The sequence below is a fragment of the Dendropsophus ebraccatus genome, chromosome 7, assembly GCF_027789765.1.
Source record: "Dendropsophus ebraccatus isolate aDenEbr1 chromosome 7, aDenEbr1.pat, whole genome shotgun sequence".
Classification (NCBI taxonomy): Eukaryota; Metazoa; Chordata; class Amphibia; order Anura; family Hylidae; genus Dendropsophus; species Dendropsophus ebraccatus.
In genome coordinates, this window is record NC_091460.1 from 103070255 (window position 1) to 103081415 (window position 11161).

Consider the following 11161-nt stretch of genomic DNA (forward strand, 5'->3'; position numbering starts at 1 on the left):
TTTCAAACTACTGTCACTATTAGATTTTTGGTAACTAAATATGATGAAGAGATCGGACCAACCTAGAATCTCATCATCATTGTTGCTAAAGTGTCGCTGACATGTCATAGAGACATGTTAAAAGTTTTTATCGATGTGGGTCTGAGTGTTCAGACCCGTACCAATCGGGAGAGCGAGCCGGGAGAAGACCACGCTAAGAGCTGTCCCCTCCTTGCTCCCTGTCACGTGATATCAGTCGGGCTCCATAGACTTGTATAGGCAATCATACGGTCCCTGACTGATCAAATGACACAGAGCCAGGAGAGGACCGAGCCCAGCATGGTCTTCTCCTGGCTTGTTCTCCCGACCCGTACGGGTCTGAACACTGGGACGCGGACCAATCAAAACTTTTGACACGTCTCTGTAACATGTTAAAATTTTTTACAAATGTGACACTATAAATTTCTTTCAAAGGGGTACTCTGACAAAAAAGTCAGAATTATGACTTACCGATAATTCGGTTTTCATGAGTCCATCATGACAACACCACCTAAAGACTGGACCCTTGATCCTAATGGGAACAGGAAGCCCTGGGAGGTTAAAAATCTGCCCCTCGCAGCAGCTGCTAAGTGTTTATAACTTTACTACAGAACGTAGCAAACGAACACCATACATGGGGGGAGGGGGGAATAAATGGGTGCTGTCATGATGGGCTCAGAATTGTTGCTAAGTTATAATTCTGACTTTCAACTTCGCCCAATCATGACAGCACCACCAGGAGACATACCAGATTATCCATTTAGGGAGGGACTGTGGCTTGTACCACCTTACGTCTGAATGTTAAATCATGGGAGAATGCTATATTGATCTTGTAATGGCGGCAAAGCTTGTGAGGCGTAGATCAGGTGGCCGCTCTACAAATCTGCTCAAGAGAGCCCACAGTTAACGATTAATGACCGAACGAGAAATCGTTGATCGCTTTATAAGACCTGGACCTATTTTTATCGTTGCTTGTTCGCAAAACGTTCGCAAATCGTTCGCATTGAATAAAACGTTGTTCGGTCGTTCGCAGTAGATACGAACGCAATAGCAGAGAAAAAACAAATCACAAATACAATCATAAGTAACGACTATTGTTCCATTGAAATGAGTGAACGTTTTCAGGTCTTTCGCAATAGCGGTCGTTTGAGATAGTTAACGATTATGCAAACGATAATCGTCCGGTGGAATAGGGCCCTTAGTTACATAGTTTATTCAGCTGAAAAAAAGACACATGTCCATCAAGTTCAACCAAGTAGGGGATGGATACAGGGAAGGGGGATATACAAGGAAGGGATGGATGCAAGGAAGGGGGATATACAAGGAGGGGATGAATGATGGGTACGTTCTATACATATGCAATAATGTTTTGTTCTAAGAGCTTGTCTAGGCCGGTTTTGAAGCCCTCTACTGTTGTTGCTGTGACCAGATCCTGGGGTAGACTGTTCCACAGATTCACGGTTCTCATGGTAAAGAGGGCTTGTCGCCTCCGGAGATTAATCGTTAACGATTATGCGAACGATAATCGTCCGGTGGAATAGGGCCCTAAGTGCTCATCTGGCTTAGGTTGGATTCACGTATATCTGGTGAATGTCCGTGATGGGAATGAATGGGGACACCTGATGCCACAAGCTGGATCTTTTGCATTTGCCGTCCCATCCGCTGCCCCATAGGTTGATTTTGGAGTACAGCGTCTGACATGAACCATCCGGCATGGCTTCACTGGATCAAAAAACACTATATACAGCCTTTATTGACCCATTGCGTGCACATCGATTGGCAAATATGCCAGATGACCTTAAACTTTTGTTATGGAAAATGGTAACACTGCATAATCGTGCAGCCCCTTTACTTAATCATTACACAGAGTGATGTGTGACCCCTACACAGATGGAATTTTCCACAGCTGTTCCACAAGTGTTTTCTTGTTCACTGAACATTATACACAGACCAGTTATCAGTAACCTGCACTCCTACTGAATGTAGAGGTTTCACTTTTATCCACTAGGTGGCAGCAGATAACAGTAATTTTTTTTGGCTTTTGCAAAACTTGGCCAGGCATTAAAGCCCTATTCTCATCGTGTTTTTCATCTACATTTAGTGTACACACAGGGAAGCTCCCAATGTACACAACATTTTACCAAATAAGCTGTGACTGGTGGCTTTGTTCACACCATTTTCTATTTTACGCAGTAATAAAATAGAGATAAATCTGGGCCTGTGTCTTAAGGGTTACATTAGCTCGGTAAGTGTCCTTTTGACCAGTGTGGGGCCAACATTATACTGCAAAATATATAGAGCAGGCTATGCTTTTCCATGCTTCTCTAAAAGAATGCCATCATCTGTGGGTGATGGATGTTAGCATATGGCATCCCATCACAGGCATACATTTATAGTATACATCATGAGTTTTTATAGCTGTGCAATATGTTGAGCATAACAGTCCATAAGTGGTGTGTGCGGCACTGACATCCATCACAGCCTCTGTTTAACATATATGTCAGGTTCATTAAACCACATACTTGCTGAGCAGGGACAGATAGAGATCCAAATCTGTGGCGGTCACTGTGGTACAGTTCCTTATTTCCAATATCTCAGCTTGATGTCAGTGTATGAAAGCATTCTGGCTTATATCTAGAAGCTGGCAGCGCTGCAGATCTTAAGTCAATGGGTTACTTCTGTTGTATCCAGCAGGTAATCCTCTGTCATCCAAGGTTTTGTTCACATCACCGTTGTTTTTGTTTTTGTTGTTGTTGTTGTTGTTGTGGTGTCTTTTGTTCTGTTTCATCATAGGAGCAGAACAATGAAAACAATGGTGGCATCATGTCCATTACATGATAGATGGTAACTGTTCCTGGCTGACTTTGGCATTTTGGTAGCACAACATGCAATGCTATTTTGTCCAGGTTTTTTAATCAAATCTGTGATGTGGGCTGCTAACAAAATATACAGCATACTGTAGGTGTGAATGAATCCCAAACAGCAGTAATCGTGTTCCAAGTTTGTTTCAGTGAAGGTAAATGTATCATCCCAGAGTCCAGTCTGTGTAGCTCACACATGCTGCATACACTTAAAGCAATTTTTCAGATAAGTGTCTGCAGTCTGCGTGAATTGGTCTGGCCAACGCCCAGGATTTCGAGCACCCGTCCCTGCACTTAATCTGTTGCTGCTGTCTCTGAAGGACTGGTGAGCTGTATCCTCTTTTTCTTTTTTCAGATAATTTTAAAGGTGAACTCTGGCAAAACCAATTTTTTTTAAATCAACTGTTATAAAGTTTTATAGATTTGTAATTTTTACTTCTGTATAAAAATCTCCAGTCTTCCACTACTTATCAACTGATGAATGTCCTGCAGGAAGTGGTGTATTATTCCCAGTCTGACACAGTGCTCTCTGCTGCCACCTCTGTCCATGTTAGGAACTGTCCAGAGCAGTAGCCAATCCACCTAGAAAACCTTTCCTGCTATGGATAGAGGTGACCAACAAAACACAGTAATCACTGAACTCCAATGAAGTACTCAATCAAGAGTCTCCACTGATGCCCCCAAAATTTTAATATGCAAAACAAGAGTCCGTGGAGTCTCGGTTGCGAGTCTCAAAACACAGCATAGCCAGATATCTCTAGCCTGTTGCCAAGGGGTGCCTCCATGATGGGGAGAGCACCACACCACCCTGATAAATAGACCCTTAAGTCCCACTCGATTGCGAGTATTGGAACACAAACAGGGAAATACCAGGGTGGCCCCTTTTTTGTCAATGTCTAACTCAAGGTACGAGTATTGCGATCATGACAAGGGCTTGCCAAGGCAGGCTTCCATCCACAGACAGCCGTTTCGGGGTATTTGCCCCTCGTCAGTGTGGAGAAGGATTCTGGCTAGTTGGGGCAATAACAAATCGACCAACAAAACACAGTAATCGCTGAACTCAAGGAGAACAGTGAAAAAAACTCCAATGAAGTATTCAATCAAGAGTCTCCACTGATGCCCCCCAAAATGTAAATATGCAAAACAAGAGTCTGTGGAGTCTCAGTTGCGAGTCTCAGTGGTGTGGTGCTCTCCCCATCATGGAGGCACCCCGTGGCAACAGGCAAGAGATATCTGGCTATCCCGTGTTTTGAGATTTGCAACCGAGACTCCACGGACTCTTGTTTTGCATATTTAAAGCGTAACTGTCATTTCAGGGTCATTTTTCTGAAAACATTAAATATCAACAGTACAAGCGATTTTAAGAAACTCTGTAATAGGTTTTATGCACTAAAAGAGTTTCCTTCTCTACTGAAAAAGCAATCTCCCAGCCTTCCCCTCACATCAAATGAAGCAGGATTTCTGTCTCCATTATGTGGCTATGGAGAGGGGAGGGGCTGTTAGGAGTGAATGAGCACGGAGGATTTCTGCACAGCACAACACCCTGCAATCTTCTCTCAGTAAGTTCATAGATAAGCACTGACCTTTCTGACCCCAGAATCCTGCGGTTTAGGTGCCCAGAGAGTCTAGAAGCAGCTGACCTTCATGTCCCCTCTTCCTGCCCCCTCATCTCCCTCGGCCCCTCCCCCCTTCATAGGCTTACAATGGAGAGAGCAGAACCCGTCTTCACTGGCTTCTCTGTAATGAAGACGTGTTTGCCTGATAATGCACAGATAAGAAGTCAGGGGGGGAGGCTGGGAGATTGCTTCTTGAGTACAGAAGGAGGCTTTTTTGGCTGATGAAACCTATTACAGAGTTTCTTAAAATCGCTTATACTACTGATTTCTGCAATAAAAAAAAAACATGACAGTTAGCTTTAAATTTTGGGGGGCATCAGCGGAGACTTTTGATTGAGTACTTCATTGGAGTTTTTTCCACTGTTCTCCTTGAGTTTAGTGATTACTGTGTTTTGTTGGTCGATTTGTCATTGCCCCAACTAGCCAGAATCCTACTCCACACTGACGAGGGGCAAATACCCGAAACGGCTGTCTGTGGATGGAAGCCTGCCTTGGCAAGCCCTTGTTATGATCGCAATACTCGTACCTTGAGTTAAACATTGAAAAAAGGGGCCACCCTAGTATTTCCCTGTTTGTGTTCCAATACTCGCAACCGAGTGGGACCTAAGGGGGTATTTATCAGGGTGGTGTGGTGCTCTCCCCATCATGGAGGCACCCCGTGGCAACAGACTAGAGATATCTGGCTATCCTGTGTTTTGAGACTCGCAACCGAGACTCCACGGACTCTTGTTTTGCATATGGATAGAGGTGGCAGCAGAGAGCACTGTGTCAGACGGGAAAGAATACACCACTTCCTGCAGGACATTCAGCAGCTGATAAGTACTGGAAGACTTGAGATTTTTTTAATTGAAGTGATTTACAAATCTGTAATCTGTTGATTTGAAAGAAAAAAAATTCGCTGAGGTACCCCTTTAGGTTGAATATATTAAATATGGTTTTTAATAATTACATGATAATTTAAAGGCGATTACAAATAGGTACTTGCCTCTCCTTGTGCCCGCGGTTAGCCGCAGGAGTGGCCGCTGGACCCCCACCAGAAGTAATTTCCCACCAGAATTGCCTGTCCTAGCTGCTGAACTGGCCGCTCAGCCAGTCAGTGACTGTAGCGGCGTCCCATCCCTCCCCCTGCAGGCTGCAGGATTTTGGCAATCGCCAGATTTCTCCTTTAATTTATTACAGCTTAAATTGCTCTGTTTAGGCCTGTTGGTAGCAGATGCTCTGGGGCAGCACCCTAGTGTTGTCATCTGTACTCTGTGTAAGTGTAGATCTAGGTCTGGGTGAATGGTTTATGCTGATGAATGAATGCAGCATTGGATTCCTACTGCTCATCTCCTCCCTTAACCAGGATCTGGAATACCAGGAATACCGTATCACGGCGGCGTCTGGCACTGTTCACTCTCCCTTCGTTTCTGGATTGCATCGTAACATACGCATTCAACAAGCAGAGCCCACAATTCATACACAGCCATCTGTTTCACCTGCTGAGAATTATAGTAGATACCAGATCTAAGCCGCAGCAGGGCTCTTTCCTATATGCTTGATGGATTATTGTTGGGTCGCTTGTATAGGTTGAATAACTATCTACAACATAGTAAATATCTACTAGGAAAGTGTGAATATTCTTCCAGCTACAAAAAGGATTACATTAGGAAAAGTAAGAAAACTAGCCAAATGCAAAACAAGGCCACAAGAAATCAAATATACAGGATCTATTATGTTTAGGTCGTAGAATCCATTTACTTACATAGAGCATGATGTCAAAAACGTATAGTGTCTTAGATTTACATCAATATTACACAGGACTATTCCCATAAATGAGCATCCACAAGAATAGCCTAAAATCCAAACTAGTGAGTATAGTTACATAGTTAATACGGTTGAAAAAAGACACATGTCCATCAAGTTCAACCAAGGAGGGGATGGATACAGGGAAGGGGGAGTTGATAGTGGACTCCTCAGACAATGGCACCCAACCACAGGATCCCAATACTTGTATTACTTTATGGAATCATTGAGCAAAAGAGGTGTATTTTATATCTGACTTTTTATTTTCAGACTAGAATTTTTCTAGCTGTTAATCACATAGACAATAGAGATGAACGAACCTTGGTCATGCTTGGGTTCATCCAATGGCTGAAGAAGTTGGATGCAGCCCTAGGGAGTCCTGGAAAACATGGACACGGCCTATGGCTGTCAGTGTTTCCTAGCTGTAAAAACTGAGTTATGACTCACTCATGTGCTGCAATGCTTGGCGGGAGGAAAGGCCTGTTGTGGCTGGAGGTATAATTCTGCTTCCAGCCACAAGAGTTAAAAGGAACTTACTGTAGTTTCTCTCATCTTTTAAATATTTTATTATGACCTGTACTTTTAGGTATGGCTAAGATAGGTAAGATTGTGGAATTGTTGGCTTGTCACATGTTTGTGACGTGTTTTCTGTCTCATTAGAATTTCAGAAGCTTTGGAGGAGCGTCCCAGTAGACTCCATGGATGAAGAGAAGATTGAGGAGTACCTGAAGAGACAAGGCATTTCCTCTATGCAGGAATCCGGACCAAAGAAAATTGTAAGTCATTTCCCAGGATATTGTTTAAACTTGTGTCACTGTCGTACAAAAAAAACTTTCGACGTGTCAAAAGTTTTGATTGGTCCGGGTCTGAGTATATAGCATAAATATCTTCTTATAGAAGGTCAGGCTGATGGCTCTTCCACCAATCCCAAGAATAAGGGCCCTATTCCACTGGACGATTATCGTTCAGATTATTGTTAAATCGTTCAAATCTAAACGATAATCGTTCGGTTGAAATGCAGTTAACGATTTACGACTGAACAAGAAATCGTTGATCGCTTTATAAAACCTGGACCTATTTTTAGTTGCTCGTTCACAAAACGTTCGCAAATCGTTCGCATTAAATAAGACATCGTTCGGTCGTTCGCAATAGATACGAACGCAATAGCGAATAGGGCCCTAAGGTTGCCTGATACCTGATTCCCAACTTTAAATATGTGTTAGGGAATGTACTAGACAACACATAAAAAGCAGGTTCTTGTCAGAGGCAGGAACATGGACATATGTGACTTTTACAAGGACCAAATTGTAATAGCTAGACGACTGCCTCCAGGCATCTCTAATACAGCAGGTCTCTCAGTGTTCCCAGTGTGCAGGAGGTAATAGCTACCAAGGGCGGTCCATAGAAGAGCAACACAGACGTATCAGAGTGCCTATTCTGTCCCTTATTTTTTTTTTATCTAGCCATTGTATATAGTAGGGTTTATGTTGTCAGGGCTGAACTAATCTTCTAACAAATAGTAGAGACACTTGGACAAATATAACTCTTGCATTCATTGTTCTCGAGCAGTCACATGTGGGTGTATCAGATATAATATGAATAGAAAATCAATCACCCAGTCAGACATATGTAGTCTGGCTAATCATCTTTTTAGCTAAAGTGGACGTGACACAGGTAAAGGCGGTGGTAAATTGACAGACTATATACGTATACTATCTGTTAGAGGTAAAAGACAGGTTCTTCCTAAGGGTCCTTTTTATATCTGTGGCCACAAACGAGCGCCATTCAGCAAGATCAGCACTTGTTTGCAGTGCCTTTTAGGGTGCCTTCACACGTATCGTATTGCGTTTTTATCGCTGCGTTTTTGCTGCTTTTTTTACATGCGCGTTTTGATTTTCACATGATTTTCATGTGAAAATCAAAACTCGCATGTAAAAATCGCACCAAAAACGCAACGTTAAAAACGCAGCGATACGGTACGTGTGAAGCTACCCTTAGAAGGCATGATTAATCGTATGGCCGGGCCACACCAACAATCGCTATATTGTCCATGCTGTCATTTAAATGTATTGCTATTGGCTGCACATCCCCTAAGACAGGCATGTCCAAACTTTTTTCGAAGAGTGCCAAATTTGATGAAGTGAACATGTGCGAGGGCCGACCATTTTACATGCTACATGCTATATGCTTTATAACACAGGCAGATAATAGCAAGCTGGATACCTGGGGGGCCGTAAGAGTTCGGAACGTGGGCCGCAAATGGCCCTCCGGCCGGACTTTGGACATGCCTGCCCTAAGAGATGCAGTCAGTCAATAGCGATAATTTTTACCTAAGTCAGTGACTTGATGCTTTCTTAATTGACAACTTTGACAAGTTTCTGCATATTGAAGAATCCCCGTCGTTGGGTGACCATAGCAAGGAGTTTTAGTGAAGTAGCGGTCAAGCTCTTTTGCTCCGTCCATTGTCTATTGAGCCGACAGAAAGGGCCAAATGCAGAGCCCTGATAATGCAATACATTTTCCATTTGTTTTGTTTTTTCAGATTCCAGTACAAAAGAGAAAGAAGGCAAACTCACAGAAGAAGCGGAGATTCAAGACTCACAATGATCACTTGGCGGATGTTCTGAAAGATTACACAGATGTGACTCCCAGCAAACCGTGAGAAAGAGGCAGTCATTTGGGAGTAGGGATGTTTACAGAAGAGCACGGGCTTTACTTTGCTCTTATTGCCTCTGAGCCTTACTGACACGTCATCAATCAGACTTATCGGTCAAGTGCTACCTTCTCCCATCATCTACCAGAGACCATTTTCAGCCCTGTCCTTTTAGGATCCTGCTACGTATTGAATAATTCTACACTCTATTCTGTGAGTCAGATGATGGCTAAAACTGGTCCTTAGTGCTAGTCATGTGGATACTGCAACAATCTGAACTCTCAAGTTGTCTTCACTGTACATATTGGCTCACCAACTTCTGGAAAGTGCATTTTCTTTCTTTAATGTCTCCACTTGTTGCTTTACGTCCTACTTATAGACAATATTTTATATTGCAATGTCTACTTGCTTTTTGTGTTTGAATAAAAATCATTTAATTTCTCGAGTGAAAATGTGAAAAGTAATAACTGTATTCCATGGTAGTCATCTCCTGTTTATGTTTATGTGTGAACGTACCCTTAAAGGGAGTTTGTGCCCTCTACCTTATGCTCAGGGCTTAAGTGTCACGGAGGCTGTGTTAGCTGCAGGACCCCAACCCTTCCCCACTCCTTCCTGCCTTGATTGATTAATGTACTGTGCTTGCCTTTCAGTACTAAAGCCCCTATTACACAGGACTATTATCGACAATGAATGTTGCTAGAAACACTCATTCGGCTGATAATCGGCCAGTGCAAAAGTGTCAGTGGTCAACTGAGGAGGGAAAAAAGCCTGCATCGTTTGTGTGCCAGCAAAATTTATCGGTGACATCTCTCTGTGTAAACAGGATATGTAGCTGATGGCAATATATTTAAATAGCCTCACGAACACTGCATCGCGCCTGGTCGCATGATTAATCTTGCCTTGTAAAGAAAGACGATGGCCGAAGATCGGCAAGTGTAAAGGCACTGAAAGCCATGCATGTCAATATATGAAGGTTGAGGTGATGGGCACAGAAGCTTTCTTACCTTGAGTATAATCTAGACCTCACGGATTTCATCAGGTACATCCTCTTTAATCTGACCCAGGGATAGAACGTCGCCGTCACGGGGAAGCCGGTGCCGTAGTCCGTTTTTTGAACCGCGGCCCGGTTCCAGTGTACAGCGCCGTTCTATCAACTGTTCCCGAGCCGGAGCTGAAGCACAAAAGGCGGGCCGGCCCGCCCCCAATGGGGGAGAATTCCCTCCCCTCTATGACGCGGCTTCATTAGAATCAATAGAGCCGCGTCATACAGGGGCGGGGGATTCCTCCCACTGGGGGCGGGCCGGCCCACCTCCTGTGCTTCAGCTCCGGCCCGGGACCCTTTGATAAAACGGCACCGTACACGGGAATCGGGCCGCGGTTCAAACAACGGACCTCGGCACCAGCTTCCCCGTGACTGTGCCGTTCTATCCCTGGGTCAGATTAAAGAGGATGTACCTGATGGTACATCCTCTTTAAACTGTTAGGGCCATTGCATGGGATTATTTATTATGTACAAGAACATTGTAAGTGCTAAAAGTACACTACAAATCACCTAGTTTAACTATAGTCTCTTTCCCTTAGGTGGTACTTGGGATCTGCACAAAGCATCTGTATACTGAAACTTATACTGTAGCGATTAGAGTAGAGGGCTCAGTTTAAAAGAGCAATGTTTGTGAAGACGGTTTGTATTTCTCTGGTAACATGCACTTTGCCTTATTGGCACGTTATCACATGTTTATCATGATTATGTATAATATGCCTGTGCCATGTAGCATGGGCATGATGAGTGGACTGGTGGAGGAGGTTTCATTTCTCTTTTTTTAACTATTATGTTTGGTATTAAGTAAAAGCTGGTTCTATTTAATTATATAAAATTCTATTGTGTGCAGATCTAATATTTCTTAATATAAAAGTTTCATTGCAAAGAGTCATCAAGTTGATATACAGTGGTCGGAGACAGTGCCAAGTAGCCCAGTCAACTGTAAGCTGCCTGATGTGTATGATTATGAGTAATGATACCCCTTATTTATTAATACTATAGCTTCTAGTTGGAGTTTTGTGAACCTTTTCTTACTATCCTAAAGTATGTACTGGCCAGTTAGAGAAGTCCGGGCAGGAACATTCTTTTCAAAGTTGCCGAGGAAGGGGGTACGTGGGAAAAAAATTAACATGCCTTCACCTCCCTAGCTCCAGAACTGCATCCCGCAGTCCAGTGCTCTGTTCCCCCG

General features: G+C 43.3%; 1 protein-coding gene across 1 annotated transcript in view; it reads left to right on the forward strand.

Moving 5' to 3' along the window:
- The window catches only part of GTF2E2 (general transcription factor IIE subunit 2), a 31342-nt gene extending 21957 nt beyond the window's left edge, over positions 1-9385 (forward strand). Inside the window, exons 7-8 of the mRNA XM_069978053.1 lie at positions 6941-7056; positions 8823-9385. Coding sequence (XP_069834154.1) covers positions 6941-7056; positions 8823-8942 — 236 coding nt within the window. The 3' untranslated portion in view covers positions 8943-9385. The remainder of the gene's footprint in view (positions 1-6940; positions 7057-8822) is intronic.
- The last annotated feature ends 1776 nt before the right edge of the window (positions 9386-11161 follow it).